Source organism: Myotis daubentonii, chromosome 2, assembly GCF_963259705.1.
Source record: "Myotis daubentonii chromosome 2, mMyoDau2.1, whole genome shotgun sequence".
Classification (NCBI taxonomy): domain Eukaryota; kingdom Metazoa; phylum Chordata; class Mammalia; order Chiroptera; family Vespertilionidae; genus Myotis; species Myotis daubentonii.
This window is the reverse complement of record NC_081841.1, coordinates 13,936,779-13,962,618: the sequence shown is the minus strand read 5'-3', so window position 1 is coordinate 13,962,618 and position 25,840 is coordinate 13,936,779. Positions and strand designations below refer to the sequence as shown.

The window sequence follows — 25,840 nt, the reverse complement described above, 5'->3', positions numbered from 1 at the left end:
AGCCCATTTCTTGCCGGGGTCCAACCCCAGCAGGTCCAGGGGTCCCCAAAGGTGTGGACGGAGTCGGTGAAGAAGGAATGGTCTCGATCTCCAGAGAGGTTCTGCTTCGGATCTCCAGCCAGGTTCTGTGGCCAGGTCCTGGTCAGGTTCTCTTGCCAATCTCCGCAGTCAGGTTCAGTCCAGGATCCCTGCCATGCTCTCTCGCCAGGCTCTGCCTCCAGGCTCCGAGGCCAGTCCCTGTCCAGGATCCTCCGGCATGCTCTCGCCAGTGAAGTTCTTCTGTCTCTAGAGAACGTTCTGTGTAGGTTCTGTGCCTAGGCTCTGTCTCTCTTGGTCCTGTCTTCCAAGCCCTGTGTCCTTAGTTCTGTGTTCTGAGTTCTGAGTGTTTCTGTCTTGTTACAACTGTATTTATACCAGTTGATTCAATCCTATCAATCTCTATTACAAAGGTTAGGGCGTTTCTTATCTCCATTCCAGGGAGAAAAGATTATGTAGTTTAAGCATGATTGTTCGTAGTTAAAGGGATTAATTACCCGCCTGGCACTTAGTTGAGGGGTTTTATTCCCTCCCTAACTTCAGGGGAAAATCCCTACCTGGGGATTCAACCTTTCTCGGAGAGGTGACCTTGGTTAAAACACAGCGCCAAGAAGGTGAGCAAACATATTAAGAACAGTATGCCATATATGCCAGGTCCCTTGAAACAGCAAGGATGGACCGGCTCCCGGCAATTTCTCTCTTGGATATTTATAAAAGCAGGATGTATAAACTTACATTTTTTAAAAACACACACTTGTAGGTTAATGTAGGAACTTATATACTTACGACATTCCAAAGGGGACGAAAACATATTCAGTTCAGTGCAACATAAGCCAAGAAAGACTCCATCACTACCTCTTACGTGTGTAAAAGGAGATTATGTACCTGGCACATGCAGAATGCTCATTCTCTCAGAGTATGAAAGTCACATAACCCAAAGTGACCTGGTTTTACCTACTTTAAAGCTTTTAGTCAGGACTACCAGAGAATTACTAAATTTAGAAATTTGTTTTGGTATATATTAAAATTTTAAAGTTGTCTAATTTTTCTTTATCTTGATGCTTAAACATAACACAGTCTTTAAACTACCAAAGACCAAATGCTTTTTATCAATTATACTAGAGGCCTGGTGCACAACATTGTGCACTGGTGGCTGTCACTCAGCCCGGCTTGTGCCCTCTCACAATCCGGGACCCCTCAGGGGAAGTCTTACCCCAAATCTTCTCTCTACCCAAGGAAACACTTTATTAATTTCTCCCCCTCAGCTTCTGGCTGAATGGCACTCCCCCTGTAGGAGAGCACTGACCACCAGGGGGCAGCTCCTAAGTTGAGCGTCTGCCCCCTGGTGGTCAGTGCATATCATAGCGACCAGTCGTTCTGCTGTTCAATCAATTTTCATATTAGGCTTTTATTATATAGGATAGTGACATACTACCTGGATCAAATAGAAGATATTTCAAAAATACACTTATATGTAAGTATCAAAAGCCTAAAAATTTTGCCTATCTGTTAACCCTGCAATTCTACTTGTAAGAAATTATTTTAAGAAAACAGTCATGGATGTACACAAGATTCAGTGAAGTATTGTTTATACCTGGAAAAGATGTATACAGTCAAAATGTCCTATAGAGGATTAAATAAATTATGCTTCAGTCACACGATAGAATAGAGGAATAAAATTAGGAGACTAATGACCTGGAAAATGTTTGCAATATATTCCGTGAAAAAAAGCAGATTATGAAACAGTATGCAAGCAAGTAAGAACCTATTTTTATAAAAATATACATATTTAGCAAAGTAAAAGGACAAATGATATTTACCAAAATATTAACACTGGTCATTTCAACATAGTAGTAGAATGATGGTTGTTTCACCACTCCTCCCCTTTTTGCTTATTTGTTCTCTGTGATGACTATTTTTTAAAGGGGAGGGGAAGTTATTAACCTCAGATTAGTCCAAATATGCCCCCAAAGGCGCCTTCTGGCAAAGTAAATGCTTCTGTTCAGCCTATATGTGGGAAACTGCTTATACCTTATAAATATGAGCATTCTTCCAAGATCACATTCTCTCAAACACTCGCCCTTTTAGGCAAAATATACAATAGCAATTATTGATTTTTTTAAAAAACCACACTCAAGTTAATTATCACCTAAAAGATGAAAAAATACAAATCCTAATTTCAAAAACGGAACAACCCAAATACATGCTACTAAATTATGCAAAGTTACATTATATAAGTTTAGTTTATTGCAAAGATCAAGACAGCACATTAGAAGCTGGCGGCTTCTCTTTCACCCCATTCATAGCACTCACCCAATTCTTCATGTCATTCACTCACCCATGCAAAAAAATGTCAGTATACAGACTGATGTCTGATGCTTCTTGGTTCCCATAGTATAACCGGAAACTTGATATTTCAATTAAAAAAGTAAAATGAGGACATTTACCATCAGACTATAAAGTCCCTCTTCTGGAAGAGGATAGTAAGATATGTTTTGGAAAAATCTTATACAAAATGAAAGGGGCACCATTTCAAGAGCACTAGGACTACATTAAACTTAAATGAATTCCAACACTTATAATAAATAAATGTAGTCTTAACAAAGCTCCAATAAACTAAAATTATCTTAACAGGCACAATGAACAGTGTAAACACTGTTAATGGGCACCAAATTTAATAGGACAGACAATATTTGCTTCTGCATTCACACTTAATTTTTCAGTTACATTTTTTAAAAATGGTGCTGCTTATGCTATGAATGTTTTACAAAAAATTAATTTTAATAAATATGGCAAATGTTAAAAATCTAGCTAGGCTATCATGCAAGATAGTATATAACCAAGACAAACTCAAACTTATAATAAAGGCAACTTGCATTCAAAATGAACTCTACCCTTGTATTTTATTAAAAGGGCAAACATCATGAATTAACCCAGCTGCTTACTTGAATTACAAAAGTAACATGATTCAATATGAAAATAAGAAACTGTCTACAAATCTCTGACAGTAATAAATTGCAATATACAATGCATACAGGAGTCATACAGAGCAACAAACTCTTGTACAAAACAAAAATATTTTAATACCTTTAAAATCCAAATTTTTCTTTAAAATCATTCATGAAAAAGATCCTCAAGTCAGAATTAACACCTCAATTAGTCAAGCATCAGGAAGCTACATTACAGCTATTTAATATACAGAGAGACAACTTTCCCCAGTCCTTTCCTTCTAATGTCTCTGCTTCGGAATCGTACAGACTTGCTTCTCCTACTCCGCTCCATCATTTCTTCAGATCATGAAAACTGAATTTGTTGAACACCAGAAATCTAAGATTAGAAAATTTAAGTTGACAAGAATGAAAAATTAGTTTAAAAATAACATGCATATTATAAACATTCAATGAATAAAAATAATAGACAATTAAGAAAAACAACAATAGAGATGAAAAATAAGTCTTCTCACCCCAAATCTTCTCTCTCTCTACCCAAGGAAACTACTTTATTAATTTCTTGTTTATATTTCTAGAAATCTTCTATGCAAATATGACCGTGTGTGTGTGTGTGTGTGTGTGTGTGTGTGTGTGTACACATATACACACACACATATAAAAGCCTAAGTGACCGTTAAGACCAGTCGATCAAACAACCGGTTGCTAAGATGTGCACTGATCACCAAGGGGCAGACGCTCAACACAGGAGCTAACTCCTGGTGGTCAGTGCGCTCTCACAGCCAACCTCCCACAGTCCCTCCCCCTGGACTGGGCGAGGCGGCCCTGATCGACAGCCAGGACGAGGGACTCCACCCTTGCACAAATTTGTGCACCGGGCCTCATGAGTGTGAGTGTGAGTGTGTGTGTGTATAACATTACGAGAGTACCAAACAATTATATATTCCGAGAAAATAATATTTAACCTTTTTAAAAATCAGGTTAATAATAATAATGTGTTGAAATTAACTACCTGTGATCAAAATCAATGGATATAATAAATTCTTAAAATAATTTTAAATACAAAGAAGGTACTCTACCTGTTGATATGATGTTGTGTAAACCATAACATTTTGTTGTTGACCATCTGCAGTTATTAAGCCAGCTGGTAACTGGTTAGCTAAAAGACCCAAAAAAAGTTAAAGTGAGAAAAGAATTGCATCTACTTTCTTGGTCTGAACTGTAAAAATGTGCCATTAACGTCTCTTATAATTCTGCTGTTTATCAATGTAATCTTGGGCCAAAGCATAACCCCCAAATATTCCATTTTAAAAAAGCTCCTAAAGCATTTTTGATTTTCTGAATCTTCATTTCTCTGAACTGTACTTTAGCTAACTACCCATGTGGACAAACCTGCGGAAATGAGTTTCTGAGTCAGGAGTAGACCTACACCATGAGGGTTGGCTGGAAGCAACACTCACATACCTAAGCAGCATATATTTTATATATAAGAAATCATATGAAGTTTATATGAGAAATATAAAATATTTACATATAAAGTTTATATGAGAAATATAATCACCATAGACCTTTTATTTCACCATATAACAATATGATAATTAAAAAAATAGCCGAGCCAAAACCGGTTTGGCTCAGTGGATAGAGCGTCGGCCTGCGGACTCAAGGGTCCCAGGTTCGATTCCGGTCAAGGGCATGTACGTGGGTTGCGAGCACATCCCCAGTGGGGGGTGTGCAGGAGGCAGCTGGTCGATGTTTCTCTCTCATCGATGTTTCTAGCTCTCTATCTCTCTCCCTTCCTCTCTGTGAAAAATCAATAAAATATATTTAAAAAAAAAAAAATAGCCGAAACCGGTTTGGCTCAGTGGATAGAGTGTCGGCCTGCGGACTGAAAGGTCCCAGGTTCGATTCCGGTCAAGGGCATGTACCTGGGTTGCGGGCATATCCCCAGTAGGAGATGTGCAGGAGGCAGCCAATCGATGTTTCTCTCTCATCAATGTTTCTAACTCTCTATCTCTCTCCCTTCCTCTCTGTGAAAAATCAATAAAATATATTTAAAATAAATAAATAAATAAATAAATCAGTTCTAATTTATTTAAATCACAAGATTTTTATATTGCAAACTACAGTTCTCAGCATTCCTATCTCACGTGAATCTTAAACGAAAAAATAAGGGCTATGGCAATCAGTTGAACTACTGGTGAAAGATTATGTCTGCAAAATTTAAATTTTATACTTATCCCTCACTGACTTCAAATATACGGGCATCAACTAAGAAGGACTATTCAAGACAGTGCTATGTTAAAACACTCAGTGCTGATATTCCTAAAGTACCACCACTGACATTAAATTACATTAAATTTAGTTGTATAAACGTGTAACAACACTGCTTACTAAATGCCTCCTCTGTGAGTTCTTCACTCAGTCCATCTGCAGTTGTGACTGCTCCACCAATTCCTTTCTCCCCTTTCATTGCCTGGGGGAGGAGAACCAAAAAAGTAATCACTGCTATTCAAAAGAAACAGTTTTCTAAACAACAATGCTTGATTAATTCCTAAAGTTAGGAGCTTCTCTTTTTACAAACACTACACAGAATATTTATTAACACTTCTGGTTAATTACATATGAAGAGGTCTTCAAATGCTAAAACTTTTTATACAAGTAGTAATCATCAAAAGATAGTCTTAATAATGACCTAGAAAATCTAAATTATTTATGGGTAAAATTAAATAAATTATTCTAATTCCACACTACATCAAAAGGAAAATAGAACTCTACTTACAGATGAAATAGTCTGTAAAATAGTATAAATATTCAGCTTATGAATCTACTACAAATGACCCATGTTATCAATTACATATACACTTTCAGCTAACTGGGCAGTACTGTAACAGCAAATTTAAAGTTTAATTTTTTTTTTAAGAACAACAAATACCTTTATTACATGAACTAAGATAAGAAGGAGGGTTTATTTGCCTTTCTTAATAACTGCAGGGCCTTGATTTTCCTCAGATAGATGGAGCTTAAAATTTCTAAATCAAAATTACAGTTTGGACCAAAGACCTCTAAGTTATCTTCCATTCTAAGGTCCCATGATGCTAAAGATTTGGAAAAATACTGTGAAGAATTTACATATTTCTTCCTACTTTAATCATTCCATAAAGTTATCACGAATTTAATGGTATCCTAACACTAAAGACACTAAGAAAATATTTTGAAAGCAAAGTGAATCATATACCCAACTTGCAGTGCAGAAATAAATATGCCGATTTTAACTCATTTTCATAAAATTCACAGGCAGCGATTAATAACAATACCCGCACACACTGACATTATTGAGCACTCACTATATGCCCAGCTAAATGCAGTCCATAGGCTGTTGCACCTGGCCCTCTCCATATGCTGGGAGGCAGGGACTATTATTACCTCACCTTACAGATCAGGAAACCAAGGCTTAAGGTACTTAAATAAGCTGCCAAGGGTCACATGGTTTACATGTGGTGGAGCTGGGATTCACCCTTCAGAGTCCACGTTCTTAATCATTACGTAACTATGCTGTCGTTAGTAATAACCAAAGGAAAAAGAAAGGACTTGCTACTTAAGTACAGTAACATAAGTGATGACACACATCTGACAAATGTTATGTAGTTCGCTATCAAATGAATTTTTAAGCAATACATTTTACAAGTTAGTGAATAGTGTATCTTATTTTCTTAGAAGCATAATGGAAGACATTTTACTCACCTCTCTGAATTTCTGAAGGTATAATTTTAGAGGTTCTACATAACTGTCAAAGCCTAAGGTGGACATGGCAAAGAGGATATCTTCGCCATTGATTGTCTTCCGTTTCTCTTGATGGCATCTTTCACTGGCCTCCGATGTTATAAAGCTGATGAACTCACTCACACATTCCTGAACACATTCTTTGGCATCTTTCGCAATCTGAAGAGAAAAATGAAAGGTAAATTTGCAGGGAATATAATCATCACCTTCCTAACAATGTGCAAAAGTGAAAGCTATTCAGAATAATACAAACTTCAGTTTATGACTAAACCTTTAATCTTTGAAATATATGCTAACATAAACAATTTGTACTATTAAAATTCCACCCTCAGAGTGAAAATTAAAAACTCAAATATAAGTCAGAGAAGCCTTGACAACTATTCACAGAAAACAGATATAATCTATAATAAAAGCATAATATGCTAATTAGACTGGACAACCTTCGGGGTGAAGCTGGGGCTGCAAGGGAAGCCCAGGTCCTGGGTGCCAGCGGGAAGCTGGTATCGGCAGCTGGGGGAAGGAAGGCCTACTCTTGCATGAATTTCGTGCATCGGGCTCTAGTTTAGTTATAAAAGCAACCACTGGACGTCCCTTCCACCCCAAGATAAAAACCCTTACTAATGAGTGTCCCAAGAAAACCAGGTTGTGTGTAGATAGTATACTGTGGGCTACAGACTTCGGTGCCAGTTCTGTGCTCTACCATTTCCAAGAATAACGGCACCAAAATCTTGAAAAACAAACACTGAAGTCACATAAGACTTGCAAGGGAGTGAAAGAATGACACCTGGTGACATTTTTTCTACTGAAGATACAAAGTGTCAGGCATAGGTTTTGAGTTTATTAAAAAGCCTACCCAGCCCTTGCTGGTTGCGCAGTGGTTAGAGCGCTGGCCCGACTGAAGGGTGGGCTCAATTCCAGTCAAGGACATGGACCTCAGTTGCAGGCTCGATCCCCGGCCCAGGTTGGGGCACATGCAGGTGGCAAGCAATCCATATGTTTCTCTCACTTCGATGTTTCTCTCTTTCTCTCTCTCTCTCCCTCTCCCTTCCACTCTCTCTTAAAAAAAATATATCAATGGAAAAAATATCCTCTGGTAAGGATTAACAACAAGAAAGCCTACCTAAAGAAGCACACACCCACCATCTCATAAAAACCGTTCTCTTAAGGGCCTGGGGTTTGAAAGTAAGACTCTAATGGACTAAATTATGCAATTCCAAAGCCACTCTAATAGGAATGACACTCAAAATCCTTGCTAAAACATACTATCTTTCATCTCCATACCTAAACAGCATCCTGGAGAAAAGTAAACGAATTTCATAAATGCAGTCAAGCAAGATAATATAATGTGAGCTGTATATATAACTTTAGATAGCTAGTAGCCACATTAAAAGAAACAGGTAAGTTAATTTTACATGTTTTATTTAACCCAATAAACCTAAAATATTATTAAACACAGGATCAATTTAAAAATTGAGGTATTTTCATTCTTTTTTTCATACAAACTTCTAAAACCTGGTCTATGTTTTACATTTCAAGTGCATCTCAATTAGCTCAATAACATTTCAAGTGCTCAATAACCATCTGAAGCTATGGGTACTGGACAACAGTGCAGGCCTAGCCTCAGCAATAATAAGCAGTTGTGCTTTTTCCCCCTTAAAATATAGAGACCCAGCAGGTGTGAGTCAGAAGTTGAGCCTTGGAGCCCATGGTTCAATTCCCAGTCAGGGCACATGCCCAGGTTGCAGGCTCGATCCCCAGTAGGGGATGTATAGAAGCAGCCAATCAATGGTTTTCCTTTATCATTGGTGTTTCTATCTCTCCCTCTCCCTTCCTCTCTGAAATCAACAAAAAATTATATTTAAAAAAACAAACAAACATAAAGAGGACCTCTCAAACTGGAACTTCTAGGCTGAGTGATATATTTTAATAATATATTTATTTAAAAGCTTTATTACGTTCACGTATACTTTATAAGCTATAATAAAATGATAGAAGTTTATTATGCAATATAAAACATAAAAAGTGAATTTTATTTGAGACCATGTGGTGAGTACAGTGACGAATTTTTAAAATTGTTCTAACAAAACTACTTAAAAAATTACCAGTTGAATTTAAATGTATGTTAAGATCTATAATTTTATAAAAAAGTTGTTTCACACTGGCCAGGTGGTTCAGTTGGTTGGCGTATCGTCCTGTACACCAAAAGGTTGTGGGTTCAATTCCCAGTTAGGACACATGCCCAGGTTGCGGGTTCAATCCCAATTGGGGCAAGTATAGGAGTCAACCACGAGAGGTTCTCTCTCACATCAATGTTTCTCTCTTTCTCTCTCTCTAAAACAGCGGTCGCCAACCGGTAGTCCGCAGACCACTGGTGGTCCATGAGGTCCGAAAGACTGGCGACTGCTGCTCTAAAAATCAATTTTAAAAAATGTTCTCTCAGGTAAAATGACAAAAACATAAAAAACAAAATAGTTGTTTCCAAATAAAAGGATTTTTAAAAAATATATTTTATTGATTTTAGAGAGGAAGGGAGAGGGAGAGAGAGATAGAAACATCAATGATGAAGAGAGAATCGTTGATTGGCTGTCTCCTGTACACCCCCTACTGGGGATCGAGTCCACAACCCAGGCATGTGCCCTTGTCTGGAATCGAACCTGAGACCCTTCAGTCCACAGGCTGACGCTCCATTGAGCCAAACCAGCTTGGGCATAAAAGGGTTTTTAAAAAATCCTTGTAATACATGTATCAGTCCAATATGACCCAATTTTGCTGCCACATTATGAAAGTTACCTCATATGCCCAAACCTGATAGCTCTGACAATACACCTATTTTTTTAAAGTTTCTTATATTTCATCTGCTTATAATAGGTGGGAGAAGGAGCACATTTTGGGGACATGATAGAACTGAAAATGGAATGTTGTTCAGTAACTAAGTATTAGAATTGAAAGAAATACTTGATTTGCTGAAGGACTGAAATCAATAACTAACTGTAGTCATGAACTATGTTCACGTAGTTTTACATCCCACCCCACCCCATCCCCAAAATATCCTAGTTAAGCTTCTCCTCTACATTACCTTGCCCGTCTGAGGTATGGCATTTTTCATTATCCTTGCCACATTTGCAATTGGAAGATATATATCTTGTTCTCGGAAACTTTCTTTTGAACCATTTGTGTCTTCATGATCATTCATGCTGTCCTCAGTATCTAAAGAAATAAAAGTAATTTAGTTTAAGGCTTCTCATAATTTTTACTTCAAGGTAGAGAAGACTGTCTATAGCAATCTAGGATGAGAGCCATTCTGGCTCATTTCCTAACCCTTATTAGAGATTGGGATATAGTAGTTTTTTTTCACCACTTTCTCAGGGCCAGAACGAAACCCACTCCTTAATTTCAAACCTACTGTCTAGAACACTTTGGTCCTCAGCTCTCCTACTCAAATCCTACCTACTCATTCTCCAAGAGCTCAGTAACAACCTCGCACAGCACTTCAGAAGTGAGCTCTGCTTTCACAAAACATCACAAGTGCCTCTGCATCTTTTCTGACACACTGTATGATTCTTTTTATTTCTGACTAGAGGCCCGGTGCAAGAAATTGGCCCTCTCGCAGTCCAGGAGCCCTTGGGGGATGTCCGACTGATGGCTTCTGACTGCTGTCAATTGGATATCCTTAGCACTGCCGCGGAGGCGGGAGAGGCTGCTGGGCTCGCCAGCCGTGAACCCGGCTCAGGGTTTCTGGCTGGGCGGCGCTCCCCCTGTGGGAGCGCACTGACCACCAGGGGGCAGCTCCTGCATTGAGCGTTTGCCCCCTGGTGGTCAGTGCACATCATAGTGACAGGTCATTCCACCATTCGGTCGATTTGCATATTAGCCTTTTATTATATAGGATTCCTTCTATTAGATTTTTTTCTACTTGAGACCAGGGGTCAGCTTTGATTCTTTCCTAGCACTTGGTAGCACCTATAACATAAGAAGTGCTCATAAATGTGTCTCATGACTGAGCTATAAAACTTACAGACCCTGACCTATGATGATGGCTCCTTGACTACTGCTAGATTAAGAGCTTATATGTCTACCCAAAGCCAAATTTACCTACAAAGGGAAAATTGGACTTGAATATTACTGATCTAATTGGTTTATTACAAATGTAGTTATAGTTTTGAACAAAGCTATAGCAGTGATTCAATGTTATTATAAAAGTGAATTTTCAAATTATGTAGATTGAGATATAACTGAAGCTTTCACAGTACCAATAATACCCTTTGATGATTAAATGCATTATCTTGTAAGGAAACTTCCCACTCTTTATATGAATTAAATAGGAAAGTCACTTAAGCTGATTCAGTATACATTTTCATGTGTTTAAAAGGATGTTGTCAAAATTAACTTGTTTAAGTATGTTTTAGGATGAAGTAACTAATTGCCTCCTCTAATTGTCTTCTACAAAAATGTATCTTAATGTTTTTAATCTTACAAATCAGAATGCCACAAAACCAAATTATTTCTGATAGGCCAATTTTAATACCTGCAAACTCAAACTTAATATTGAAGGAAAAACAAAAATAAATCTGTTTATAAGTACTAAAAATAATAGCTAGCAACTCACCCTCTAAGGAACTTTTTATTGTTCCAGTTGAGTAAGAGTTTTTTATATTTCATTCTCAAATAGGAAATCAGTAACAAATTTTTAAAGAAACTTTAAAAGGTATACTCTTACAGAATTCTTTTCTATAACTCATCACTCTTTGAAGACTGTTGCTAAATAAAGTAGCACAGTACACCTTTATACACTTTCAATGAATGGTGATGCAAGATTGCTAATTTTCCTATAAAGACAAAAGTAGCCTATAGCATCATATTAATAAAATTTCCACTTCCTAATTTGCTTCTACTTGTGAAGCTGTTCTGACTGTGGCTCTTACCATCATGAGGCTGTATAACATAGTGACTTCCTCCAATATAGTCTGCAGAAATTCCTAATTGAGAAGCATCTGTTGTAGAACTGTCACCATCCATCTAGGAAGAAAAAGTGTTTCAGCCTTCTTCAGTAAAACTTGTGTAAAAAACATAACAGAGTCAGTGCTCATGGAATATCATAGGACAGGTCAACTACATTTTTCATAGCTTAAGCTTACTAAAAGAAAACATTTCTATTTCTTGATTTGGAAACCTTTTGATAATTTGCCAACTATCCAAGAGTTCCCTACCATCCTCCGTAAGTGAAAACATAAGACCAACAGGGAAACAAAATAAGGAATGAATCTAAAATACACATCTCTTTATTTTCAACTGCATAACCCTGAAATATAGTATAGACAACTCTGATTTATAACCTAACTTACCCCTGGATTAACAAGCAAAACCAAAATTAGCAGTCTCCTAAAAGCCACCTGCGTGCGGCACGTTCGGCTCGCCTGCTGAAGCCTAAGATTCCTAGGAAAACCTCTGGTTCCTCTGCAGACTTCCTTTGTGGTCTCACGGAAGTTCCACAGTAGACAACGTCTTGATGCAAACTGTTGTCTGGGATAAGAAGTATATGAATTCCTTGCACAATCCGTACCCATGTAACCAAGCATGCACCCACATTTTGAGTGAGCTCATCAGCCTCTAATTCTAGCCAAAGGTTCATTTTCTCTTTCCCCTACCCTCAAACTTCTGATTCTTTAAAGAAAAAAAAAAGGAGGGGTCAAGGAGACTGGAGTTCTGCATATAAGGGTAGGAAAATTATAACCACAGACGAGAGTGAGAGTTAAAATGGCTATTTGAAAAGATGCCTGCTTAATTAATTTTGGTCAGAGCTAAAAGAACTTTAAGAGGGAAAAATCTGGAAAAAAACAGAACCATTAGTTTTAAACTACTACACTTTATTTCACCAACATGACTAACCCTGGAAGTCTTTCGGCTTTGCAGATAATACTTAAAGAGAGAGAGAAAAAACAAAACAAAAACAAAAAACAAGGGACTGGCTAGTTGTGGGTAGAAAATTTGTAATGCATTATCTGAATAAACAGTATAGCAAAATTTAAGTGGAATATATACATGCTTTCAGGCCAAATCAAGAGACACTTGATCCTAAATATTCATCAAGCCCAGAACCCAGCTATTTGAGATAGGGAAGGTGACATTATTTCCATTTTATATAGAAATACATTTAACCAATAGGGATTCTTGTTTTCAGAGATCAGTAGGAAAGGCAGAGTCAGAACTCACTGACTGTATATCACTTCTTAGAGGCCCTGGCTGGGTAGCTCAGAGTACTGTCCTGATACGCCAGGGTTGTGGTCAGGGCCCATACAAGAAACAACCAATGAATGCATAATAAGTGGAACAACAAATTGCTGTCTCTCTCTAAAATCAATCAATCAATCAAATATTTTTTTAAAGTATGAGTAAATAGGTACCCTGTACTTTCACAAATTATTAAAGGTATGTGAATTCTGTTCTCTATCCCCTAAAAAAACTATGGAAATTATGGAAATATATCTGTATTTCCAACTACGTTAGATACCGCAGTCAACAGATGTATCAAATAAATGCCTTGTTACTGAAGACTTTGTAAAGTCCAACAGAGATGGAAAGAAGTATTAGACAAGGACACAAATACTGCAGTTAATACAAATGCATGGGAAACATTACCCAAATATAAAATACTGTATTGATCCTAAAATACAAACAAGATACTAGGAGAGTAGTCTTTAATAGATAGAATGATGATAGGTTTTATTAGCCATAAAAAAGCTCAATTAGAATAAATGTGAATTGACTAGTTTTTACAATGCCCTAGGGGAGATCACGGTGCAGGAGACAGGACCAGTGGTTGTTTCAGAACAAACAACTGAAAACAACTCTTTTTAATAGGGGAGAAAATAACCACAGTAAAAAATTCTTTCCAAAATGAATATCCACAGGATACCATGAGTCTTTTTAAATTAGCTGATCTGCAGGACACTGTTCAAATAACTAGGATCTGAGAGATTAATTTATAAATATAACATAAGAAGTATTGAAGGCAAAACGTTAAAAATTGCAATATCTTGTCATGCACTGGAATTAAGAAAGCAAGATCATCATTTGGATTAGCCTCTAAACCTCAGCTTCTAAAAAATGCTTCTGACAGTATTTTGGAGTTGTCAGAATTAAACAAAGAACAGAAACCTGCTAAGGACAGTGTTTGGCACTGAGTACTCAGGAGACATCAGCTATCACCTCCCCTTCTTTGAAGATAAGCCTCCCAGCCATCACGGGCTTAGCTGTGTCTCTGGTTCCGCAAGTTTTAGCTTTCCTGTCCTTTCACCATACCTCCTGTCTTCCTCCCATACTTTAAACCCAGTGTTCCCCCATCCTCCTGAAATCTTTTGGGTTTACTCCATTCTGCAAGCCAAAACTTAGTGTTCCCTTCTCTGAATCCCCAAAGCACTTATACCTTTCATTCAACAAATGAATGAGCACATCAACAAATTAGCCTCTTCTTTAATGCTTACAATATGCTATCTGCATATTGGGAGAGATGGAACTTGCTACATCCCAAAGATTTCTTTCTAGGTCTAAAATATCCTATAAATATTTCTAAAAATGGATTATCAATTGTAAGCAAGCCAGTCAACAAACATTTACCAAGTAAACACTTAGCACTTATCGGGTCCCTGCTCTGTGGGAAAGCAGTCACCAGCACAGACAAGTCTCTGTCCTCATCTAGCAGAGACAAACGTTACGCCAACTGGGGGCATGGGGAAGGGGTGGTAAGCACAGCCTATCAGTACTTCCAAGGAATGTGCTGGAATTGGGTCACCTGGTTTGAATTCCCTACTACTTGCTGGTCATGAGACCTTGAGCAAGTAGGATGAGAATAGAACTTGCCATGTAAAGACAGCATTGTACAATAGGAGCTATTAAATAATTACAAATGATTAACTGTTAGTGCTAAGGAAAACACAGATGTTTTGTTGTATGTTTGGGGAGTTTTTCCCGAAAGGGACCTCACAGTCCGAGAGTCAAGGAAGGCTGTGTTAGGAAATCACATTTAAACTGAGACTAAAAGATGAATAGAAATCAGGCAGGGAAAGATGGGAAAAGAATGTTCCAAACAAAGAAAAGAGGGAAATGTAGTCCTGGTGGATTAGAGCAAGCTCAGTGGGGGCTAGATCAAGCAGTGCAGTGGACAAGAGCAAAGGGGGCAAATCAGATTTCTTTTTTAAAGGACCACTCGGGCTACAGTCCAGTGTAACAATGAACTGAGGGGGGCTAGGACAGGGGCAGACCAGCAAGGACCACAGTGCTGCAATCAGGGCAGGAACTCAGGCAGGATGATGGTCACTCCAGTATCTGGAGACTGGAGAGAGCAGAGGCTGAAGAGATGTTAGCAGTAGGTAAAAGCAGCAGCAGATCTGACTGAACCAGAGCTGGAGGAAGAACCAAGGATAATGCTGGGATTCTCGCAGCTGGGCAGACGATGCCACTGCTGCAGAGAACGGGAAGGAAGAGCCTGGCTGAAGTTGGTGACCAAGAACGTATAAGTGGTACCAGGATGCCCACTTGTGACACTTACTGGTGAAGGACAGGGAACAGAGGGAAGAGCAGGTAGGAAAATGACAAGAGAACGGGTAAAAGGATGAATCATTAGGATCAAGGGAACTGGTAGGAATAGAGTAGTGAAATCCCACTGAATTCCTTTAGTGACGATTGTTGAAAATAGTGTTCTCTAAAATGTGTGACGTTAATGGTCAGCTGGCTAAGAAATGCACCTGGTTTCGGATTCATCTTACCAGGAGGCATGATGGAACAGTGGCTCTTAGACCACCTGGGTTTGAGGCTGAGCTCCCGCTTCGTAGCTGTATGTCTTCCCGTTCCATCCTCTTTGTGCTTCAGCGTCCCCATTCAAATGGGGTTGCTGTGAGAGGTGAAGTTATTGTGCCTTTTAGCACTGAGCAAAGAGCACCATATGTAGGAAGAACTGGACAAATGAAACCTTCTATGACGACTGTCCCTTCAAATGCAGTTCTCATCATCTTTCCAGGCATGAAGAGTGGGTCCCTCACTTAACCTAACTAATCTTGTTTTCATTTCTTATAATCTGATAAAAAAAAAAAATCTTAGTGCTAGAACGTGCCTTTCTATGGATCACCAGATGCAGCTCTTTCAATTTAGCAGTGAGGCAATCACTGCTCAAGGCCTGATGTCACAGATATTGTAGCAGATCCAGGACTAAGTATCCAGACAGGCCAAGGGGAATCTCACCACTGGATTATCCTGTGGAATCCCCCCCTTGGACCATGCAGATGTACTCTCCATTCCCTAAACGTAAGTTACTCGCCTTCAGGCTTCTGCATTTGGCAATACCCCCCACCTATCCAAATCCCATTCAACCTTCAAGGCTCATTTGGAGGCCTGCAAGCTCCCTCCATGACACTCCCACTACCCAGGCCTACCCACCTCTCGTCTTTTCATTTGTACTGTCCTTATTTAGAGCCAGCATTTTCCATTCCACTCATAACTGTCCTTGAAGTACTCAATTCGACTAAAGCCTGACCAGATAAACAGACAGGCTCTTAAGAGCCGGGACAAGCTATGTATCCTGTAGCTCTCTGACAGCCCTTTGGGGGGCCCACAGCAAACACTACAGACCAAGTCACTAAAAAGAAGGAAGCTTTGGGAATGAATAGCGGTACTGTCTGTCTAGACTTGAAAGGCATTCATCCTATAAGGAATCTCCAATATAAAATCAGTTGTAATTTCCAGCTAATTACTGTGCAAATCTAATTAACAACCAAAATGGTAAAACATACTTACTGTCATGAAATACTGTCAGAACGGTGTTGTCAGTGGTGTTCAAGAACACCCTTCCAAACCGGTGTCTAATACTTGCCCAATTTCAACCTGGAATATAAACATGTATCAGTAGGAAAAATGTATAGCCTGCAGGCTTTCTTGTTTGTAAAATTTTAAAAGGCAGGTATAATTTTACCTACAATTCTTATTCAATGGAGTGCATGGTGTAAAACGGTGCAAAAAGCAGGCACCCAATAAGTGTTTGTTAAATTGGAAGGTTTATTTTGGAGAACTCAAATTTTAAAAGTTGATTCTATTGCAGGGGGGATTGCCTTTCCAACATAGCTCTGAGTTTAGTCATGCTCACCATATTCATCACAACACACCAAATTATATAATATGCAAGAGACAAAAAATTACACATCTAAACTACTTAAAATATTAACAGCCAAGACACAATATCGACTTAATTTGGAGATGGTTTTCTTAATGTTTTAGAATGAGATTCAGGGGCCCAAAAGGGGAGAAAATTTTGTCTCAGAATATAATGCTTTAAAATTAAATATCTCAGATTATACTGGAAAGATACATGCTGTCCAGAGAACATACATAGAACAACACAATCAATTAAGACCTCTATTTATAATTTTAAAGCACCACCAATCTGGACTAAAATTGCATCTGAATAGCTCTTCATTCTCACTGTGAATAGCTGAATAAATTGGTATCAATTACTAATGCTACAATCTCCATTTCTCATTTGTTCTTTTCCTTTTTTCAAGTGAAACAATTAGAGGAGAGGTGTCAAAACAAAAACATCCTTTCAGTGTTAATTTTAAGGGAAGAAAAATAATAGGCATTCCAGCATGAAATCTAGTAAACAGCAGGAAAAGATTGTAGCCACTGAAATTGGATTTTCAAAAAGCCATTACAAGGGTAGAGGCAGCAAAGACAGGCTGACATTGTCTGCTATAATCGTAAAAGCAATTTTTAATTTCTTTTCAAATATTGTCCTCTTTTTAACCCCAACATTGCCCCAAAAATTATTTCCTGTAACTAGAAGTGTTATTTTTTTTAAGGGTGTCTTTGGGGGGGAGGGGGAAATCCTCACAACACTTAAAATATAAGATATATAGATATTTGTGTATTTTGCTTGGGGGTGGGGGTGGGGGTGGGGTTGGTCTACCCCTCACACCACACTCACCCAAATAGTTGAGTATTTAGATTCAGTAAATTAAAGAAAAACGTTCTCACCCCATATGGCATATATATTTTAAAGACAGGTTATGATATATGTGAAAGCTCAAGGGAATGCGTACATCTGTTTAATGTTTGAAGAAATGCAAATGATATCCAAGAAAAGCGGCAGACCCCTCCTCCGCCCTCCCGTCTTCGGCATCAACCACCGGAGTTTTGCATCAATAAAAGTCCTTAAATTGAGCTCCAAGAGCAGGGATAACTGAACTGCCTTTGAGGGGACTCTGGTTGAACTTGCAATACTTTGCAAATAGAGCCCCTACTTGTGAATGCCACTCACACCGACGGGCTCACCCCCTCCCTCCCGACTCGTTTGCATACGGAGCCCCAGCCACCCGCTGACCAGCGACTCGCGCGCGGCCCACGGACGCTGAAGTCCAAGGTGAGTGGGATGCGCTGTGTTCGGTTTGTTTTGAAAGGTCGCGCCCTACCTGAGCTAAGTCACCCCGCTAGAGGACTCTGGGGGAGACTGCGACTGGTGGGTGTTCTGTACTGCTTTGTTCTCGGAGACCAGGGCTCCGAAGGCCCGACACAGCCTCCCGCCTCCCCCGCGAGGTTCCACCTGAGTCCCACCTTCGGGGCCGGTCCCCGGACCGCAAGCCGCCAGATGGCTGCCTCCTTCCCGTGCAAACCCGACTGCGGGGCGACCGGATCCATTCCTTCCTCCCGGGGCCTCGCTTCCTCCCCACGACGGTGCGCGGGCGGACCCTGCACCCCAGCCGCCAAACTGTCAGTCCCGCCGGTGCGGGGCGGCCGCTCCCGCTCCCGCTCCCGCCGCGCATCCCCCCGGCCCAGGCCCGGGCCCGCGCCCAACGCCCGCCCGCCCGCCGCGCGGGGCCCCGGTGCGGGGCAGACAAAGCGGCCCGACCCGCATGCCCCACGGACGGCAGAGGGGCGCTCCCCGGGGACCCCCGCGCGGCTGCCGGCCAAGAGGGCAGGGTCCGGGCAGGGGGTCCGAACCGCGTCCCCTCCGCCCCCGGCCCGCTCCCCGCACAAAATGGAGCCGGCGGGGCCCCGCCGAGAGGGGGCCCGACGGCGCCCGGAGCCCCTGGCTCGGCGTCCGGCCGGAGCTTCGCGGCGGCGGGCGGGAGGCGCCCTGGCCCGCGTCCCGCCGCTCGCAGCCCGGCGCACAAAGACCGCGCCGCGGCCCGGCGCCCGCTCCCCGGCCGGGCCCGCAGCGGGAGCGGCCTCGCAGGCGCCGAGCCGGCCCCGGCCCGGGCGGGAGGGCGAGCGGGCGGGAGAGAGGCGAGTGCCCCCGGCCGCGGCGGCGTTGGCGGCGGGGACGGCGCCGGGAGGAGACGGACATTTCATTCGAGCTAAAGTGGAGTCGGTTTAGGAGCGATCATTGGCCGAAGCGAGACACAAACCTCCAATGCAGCCCTGGTTGGCTCCCGTCTCCAATCGGCTGTTTGGTTGGACAGAAAATGGCTGCGAAGGAACCAGTCCCAGCGCGGAGCTCCGCTTCCAGCACTCGGCCTCCCCTCCCTCCGCCGCGGGCCGCTTCCCTCCGCCCGACACCCTCCCTCCGCGCCTCCCGCGCGCCCGCCCGCCCGCCCTCCGCGGCCCCGCCCCGGCCCCTCCTCGTGCGCCGAGCAGCCGCCCCTGCGCGCGCTGGCGGAGCGGGCTGCACGCCGCGGGGTGCGGGTCTGGGGGGCCCCGCGGTCTATTGGCCGAGCCCGCGGCTTCCAGGGGCCGGGATCTGGGGCGCTGCTGAGGTCTGTAAGGCTTTCTTCCCACGGTGTCTCCCCGGGGCCCTGCGAAGCGGGGGATCTCGGGCTCCCCCTTTTCAGCCCCCACCCTCTCGCACGTGGAGCTGTCACACCTGCCTGGGTGCCGCCGGCCTGCGCCTCGCTCTTTAAGAAGGGGAGGCCAAGGGCAGGAGCCGCGGGCCAGGGCGACACCCGAGCCGCCGGGTGGATTTGAGCGGCAGTTACCTCCTGGACCGCCTTCAGCACCTCGTGTTTTCCTTGTGTCCTTGTTCACGTTGCCAAATGCGTTCCCTCTGACTCGGGCACTGAGCTATGGTGGTCGCTTTTCTTCGGATTTCACCTAAAAATACAGCCTAGCCAGCCTTCACCCCAACTTAAAAAGTTGCACCCGCCCCTTCCCCCTGCCCCACCCCCCCAAATCCCCGTAGTAGTTGCAACTGACAGTGGCTTTTCCCAACCAGATGACATTTGGGCTGCAAGAATCCTTGGCCCGTTCTCTCCTCCGTGCAGCCGAGCGCCCTTGCTGTCTTTCCCCGCCTGCAGTCTGGGTCGGGCTTCCCCCTCCCCGGGCCGCGACCATCACCGATGGGCGCTGAGCCAGAAGCCACTCACTGTAAAAGGGTGGCAGGATTTCTGCAAGGGGAGCCGGGAATCGCCTTCCCTTCGCTTCCACTAAACAAGTGGCATCGTGCCACATTAAACTTTCCAGCTTTAATCATTTAGAAATATACAGGCATGTTTTATTTATAGAGCACCTACTGTTTCTCCACATATTTTAACATTTCTGGAGCAAATAATGAAGCAAAAGACAAGTGAAAGCCTCCAAATTATTCCAGGAGCAGTACGGAGCAATGCCGCCGTGGAGTCAGACAACCTGATTTAAATTCCGGCCCCTAAGGGCTTGTGACCCTGGCCAAACTGCTTTACCACTGTGTGAGAGTTCCCTCACCTCCACAGTGGGGGGTAATACTAGCTACAGCTTAGGCTTGTTTAGAATTAACATAGAAAGCCCTAAAAAAAAAATGGGCTCATTATCTCAAGATCTTTATATGATATGAATTTTAATATGTATCAAACTTTTTGAAACTGTTATTGGGTTAAAAAAAAGGAAAATATTAAAATTGGCTTGCATTTCTACCTTCCTTTCTCTATGATTACTTACAAAGTGGAGTGAAAGGATGTGCTCAAAGGCAGGAAATATAAAAAAGAAGTAGTAGAATCAGAAGTATGACTAATCCACACACTGGGTGATGAACCAAAAGATGCATGGATGACTGTTTTCTCTGAGCTAATGTATTATTTCAGTACTGTTGATCTAATCTACATGCTTAATTCAGATTCAACAAAAAGGTGATTCAGCTCCTACTGTTTACCAGGCACTGTGCTAGGAGCCCCGAGGCTACGAAGGTGAGGAAAGCGCTCTCCTTCCCCTGGTATCTGTTCATTGGAGGAGACTGGGGACCTAGTCCACACCCTCTCTGCAGTTGAACCCCCCAGGTCATCCTGCCTTGACAACCTGTCTTTTTATACCGATATTCAGGAAGCCCTCAGTACTAGTAACCTTAACCATTTTTCATGATCAGCTGGTGAAAGAGAGACGTGGATCACAATTTAGTCTTGAGAAAGACATAGCTAATCCAGACCTTGCATTAAAGTCAAAAGACAGAGGATGGGTGACTGCGTGGTGTATGGGCACCACAGCTGCCCCTTAGTTTATACCATTATTTCTGAGTCATAATTCAGCAAACAATGAAATAATCTCTGGCACAATGAAGACGTCTCAGTTGGATTTTACTTTATGACTTTAATGAGGCCTCATAGAATTCCCAGGAGGACAGTGTCTATTACAGTATTTATAGTATTGTCTCCATTCTTCTCTTCTCAATCCATTCTATGCACTGAAGGCCTGGAGGGTTCTGGCTTCTGCTTCCCTCCTCCCAGCCCCCTAACCTCACCACCTTCTCGACACACATACACACACACCAGCCTCTTGCCAGTAAGGTCTTAACTGGCTTCTTTTCATCTTTGAGGTCTCATCTCTTCAAGGAGGCTTTCTCTTGACTCCTCCTTCTAAAGCAGCCCCTCCCAGTTACTCTCTGTAATGTCAGCCAGCCATTTCATCCAGTGTGAAGGCAAATATTCTGTTACTTCAATAGGATTGGCTTAATTGGATTATCATGGCGTGTTTTTGTTGTTGTTGACATAAATATATCCCAAGTGGGAACACTTCCTATTACCTCCCTTACTACCACCATAGTTCAAGGCACATCTCCTCTCCCCTCCTAACTTGTCTCCTGTTGAGGTCCAGCCCCAGCAGGTCCAGGGGTTCCCAAAGGTGGGGACGGAGTCAGCGAAGAAGGAATGACACGGAGACAACGTTCATGTGATCATCATAGCCAGGTTCCTCTTGTCAGGGTCTCCAGCCAGGTTCTGTCATCTCCAGCCAAGTTCTGTGTTTTATTGTCTTGTTACATCTGTATTTATACCAGTTGATTTTAATCCTGTCATTTTCTATTCCAAAGGTTAGGGCGTTTCTTATCTCCATTCCAGGGAGTAAAGATTATGTAGCTTAAGGGTGATTGTTCGAAGTTAAAGTGATTAACTTCCTGGCATTTAGTTAAGGGGTTTTATTCCCTCCCTAACTTCAGGGAAAAATCCCTACCTGGGGAAACAACCTTTCTCAGAGAGGTGACCTTGGTTAAAACACATAGCGCCAAGAAGGAGAGCAAACATATTAAGAACAGTATGCCATATACGCCAGGTCCCTTGAAACATATGCTATGCAGATGTTTCTTCCCTGCAGCGACTGTGTCAAGCAGCAAGGATGGACCGGCTTCTGGCAGTCTATAATCCTGCTTGCTGCCTCAGCTAAACTTCACTTCCTCTCTAAACAGTCCAGTTGCTAAAAGTGCTAATTAACCAACTCCATGCTTCCAAAAGGCTATGTAAGACCACAGATTTCTTTGTCCAGAGATTTGTTCTTGCAATGCACCCGTCCTTCGCTTAGAAAAAAAATACGCTCAGTACTTACTTGTTTCTTTGCGATATGACACTGGCCTCTTCACTGGACAAAGGCCTAAAGGGATCAATGATCTGTCTCCTCTCCACTCCCCATCTAATTGGATCTCCTCCTGCTTTATCCTTTGCTCACTCTACTCCTTGTTCTTATTTCTGGCAGGAACACTCCTGCCTCAGTGCCTTTGCATTGGCTGTTCCATCTGCCTTGTCCATTCTTCCCTCCGATATCCATACAGTTCACTTCTCCTTCCTTTTCTTAATGAGGCAACCGTGATCACTTATCTAAAAATTGCAATTTCAGCTCCCTACCCCCACTCTCTCTTAACTGTGTTATTTTCTTTTTCAATAACATTTATCACCTTCTAACAAACGGTAGACTTTTCTTATATATTTTATATTTTGTTTACTGTCTGTCTCTTCTCACTAGAAGGTAAACTCTATGACGACAAGGATTTTTGCTTGTTTTGTTTACTAATGCATCCTAAGCACAGAGTAGGTACTCAATAAATACTTGTTGAACGAATGGATTTTAATATTTTACCTTATTAGAATATAAACTCTTCGAGTGCAGAGACCTTGTGCTCACCACTCTGTACTCAGTGCCTGGCACAGAGCTGGCACTCCATATATATATGAATGAAATGAGTGCATGAGCGGGCAGTGGGAAAGTGTTTTAATTGATAGTGTACATGACCTTGAAATTACCAAAGTTTTGTATCATCTTTCTCCAGAGAAACGGAATTCATAAGCATACTTAGCGTTTTAGCAAGTTATTATAAAGTGTTAATCAAAATATTTAAAACATGTTAATCACCATTTCACCCTGGATTAGATGAGTTAAAATACAAAGATGATTAAAATATCCTTGATGAACTTGAAAAAGCAACAAGATCACTCTCCTTTTTAGGGCTGCTCAGGCAAAGGGCAGGAGGGAAAACTCGTCCTTAATAGGAAGGAAAGCCAGAAAGCATCCTTTTCTCATTTCGTCTGTTTTTTGCTTCAATAGTTGTTTCTTCTCTGAACTGGTACTCCTATCTATATTCTCTTTTTGTTGTTGTTAATCCTCACCCAAGGATATTTTTTTCCTTTTTTTTTTTTTTTTTTTTTTGAGAGAGAGTGAAAGGGAGGGAGGGAAAGAGAGAGCGAGAGACAGAGAGAGAGAAACATCAATGTGAGAGGGATACATTGACTAGTTGCCTCCCACACCTGCCTCAACTGAGGTCAGGGATTGAACCCATAACACAGGTGTGTGCCCTTGACCATGAATCAACTCCTGACCCTTCAGCGCATTCCAAACACTGAGCACACTGGCCAAGGCGTCTCTCTCCCTCTCTCCTCTCTCTCTCTCTCTCTCTCTCTCTCTCTCTCTCTCTCTCTCTCTTTCTCTCATTGATTTCAGAGAAGAAGGGAGAGAGAGAGAGAGAGAGAGAGAGATAGAAACATCAATGATAAGAGAGAATCATTGATCGGCTGCCTCCTGCACACACCCTATGGGGACTGAGCCAGCAACCAGGGCATGTGCCCTTGAGCAGAATCAAACCCAGGACCCTTCAGTCCCCAGGCCCACGCTCTATCCACTGAGTCGAACCAGCTAGGGCCCAATCTCTTTTTAATCTATTTAATATAACAAGCCACATTCATCTTCCTGAAACACAGTTCTTACCATGTTAATACCTTTTAAAAATCGTGAAAATGGCTCCCATTTATTGCATGGTTACTGTGTATCAGGTACTCTGCCAAGTGCTACACGGGTGTTTTCTCATGTCAGCCACACTATGGCCTTATGAAGTAGGTGTTATTATCCCCATTTTAAAAACTTGAACATAAGCCCAGAGTTTAAGAAACCCAGAAAACACCTAGCTTGTAGGTGGGGAAGCCAAGTCTCAAACCTAGGACCCCCTCTTAGTCTTGCCCTGTTGTAGGTTCATTCTGAGCCCAGTCTCTCTTATAAAAATCCCACACATCCGCAGTTTCTGAATAGACATTTCTCTAAACCAGCAATTTTCAATCAGTGTGCCTGCCACAGAGGCAACTGATGTGCCACAAGAATTTTCAAGACATGCAATAACTGACCATTTAGTCAGGGGCACTGACCTCTTTTCTCTTAGATTGTCAAATTAAAAAAAAAATGACAATAGCTGTCCAGTGTGAATGAGTCAAAATTATAAGTATTTTTTGTCAGATTGGCAAAAAATATATTTTTTGGCGTGCCACAGAATTTTAGTAATTAGTTTATGCGTGCCATGAAGTGAAAAGGGTTGAAAATCACTGCACTAGGCAGATATTTAGATGGCCAAGATGCACATGAAAAGATGCCCAACATCATTAATCACAAGGGAAATCCAAATGAAAACCACAATGAGATACTAATTCACACCCATTAGTTTGGCGATACTAAAAGAGGCAGATGCTCAGCTGGGTGGCGCAGTTGGTTAGAGCATCATCCCAAGGAGCCAGAGTTTCAGGTTTGATCCCTGATCCGCACAAACAAGAGTCAGCCAATGGATGCATGCATGGGTGGAGCAACAGATGGATGTTTCTCTCTTCCTCTCTCTCTAAAATCAATTTTGAAAAATAACAGATGATGACAAGTGTTGAGGATGTGGAGACATCAGAACCCTCATACACTGCTGGTGGGAATGTAAAATAGTACGGCTGCTGTGGAAAACAGTGACAGTTCCTCAAATAGTTCAACACAGTTATCATATGACCCAACAATTCCGCTCTTAGGTATGAACCCAAGAGAAATTAAAAAATATGTCCACACAAAAACTCGTATGTGAAGGTTCATAGCAGTATTATTCATAACAGCCCAAATGTGGAAATATCTCAAATGTCCAGCAACTGATGAATGAATAAACAAATGTGGTATATTCACACAATGGGACATTATTCATCCATAAGAAGGAATGAAGTTCTGATACATGCCACAACATGGATGAACCTTGAAAACTTCACCTAAGTGTAAGAAGCCAGACACAAAAGGCCACAGCATATGTGATTTCATTTATTTTAAATGTCCAGAATAGACCAATCCATAGAGACAGAAAGTCAACTAGTGGTTGCTTAGGGCTGGGGGAGGGGTTGGGAGAGTAGGGATGATAACTATAGGACATGGGGTTTATTTTGGAGGTGATGAAAATGTTCCAAAATTGACTGTGGTGATGATTGCACAAATCTGTCAATATGCTGAAAAGCATTAAATTGTATGCTTTAAATGGGTGAACAGTATAGTATATACATGATATCTCAATAAAACTATTACCAAAAAAATCCCACCTATTGTTAATATCTTTATGTGTGAAGTACATATATTTTGATAAAAAA

General features: G+C 41.6%; 1 protein-coding gene across 6 annotated transcripts; it reads right to left on the bottom strand.

Moving 5' to 3' along the window:
• Positions 1-2,920: 2,920 nt before the first annotated feature.
• On the bottom strand, positions 2,921-19,747 carry NFYB (nuclear transcription factor Y subunit beta). Of its 6 annotated transcripts, none has more exons than XM_059681799.1 (8): positions 19,721-19,747; positions 16,551-16,637; positions 11,687-11,780; positions 9,841-9,971; positions 6,726-6,923; positions 5,376-5,457; positions 4,064-4,143; positions 2,921-3,363 (listed from the first exon to the last, which is right to left on the bottom strand). In XM_059681799.1, exons 2-8 carry the CDS (start codon positions 16,554-16,556, stop codon positions 3,331-3,333), a joined length of 624 nt encoding a protein of 207 aa, XP_059537782.1. In that variant the 5' UTR covers positions 16,557-16,637; positions 19,721-19,747; the 3' UTR covers positions 2,921-3,330. The 6 variants fall into 6 exon arrangements, with proteins under 6 accessions (XP_059537782.1, XP_059537784.1, XP_059537780.1 ...); XM_059681801.1 differs by lacking the exon at positions 19,721-19,747 and adding an exon at positions 19,154-19,304 and having other exon boundaries at positions 11,687-11,817; XM_059681797.1 differs by lacking the exon at positions 19,721-19,747 and adding an exon at positions 19,154-19,304.
• Between the last annotated feature and the right edge of the window lie 6,093 nt (positions 19,748-25,840).

What these genes read in the sequence shown, in the direction of transcription:
- NFYB (XM_059681796.1), bottom strand. Translation starts at nt 19,097, where the DNA reads ATGAAATGTCCGTCTCCTCCCGGCGCCGTCCCCGCCGCCAACGCCGCC. An exon ending in TCCGGGGACCGGCCCCGAAG is followed by an intron (nt 16,638 to 18,359) that starts GTGGGACTCAGG and finishes TTTATATTCCAG; the next exon opens with GTTGAAATTGGGCAAGTATT.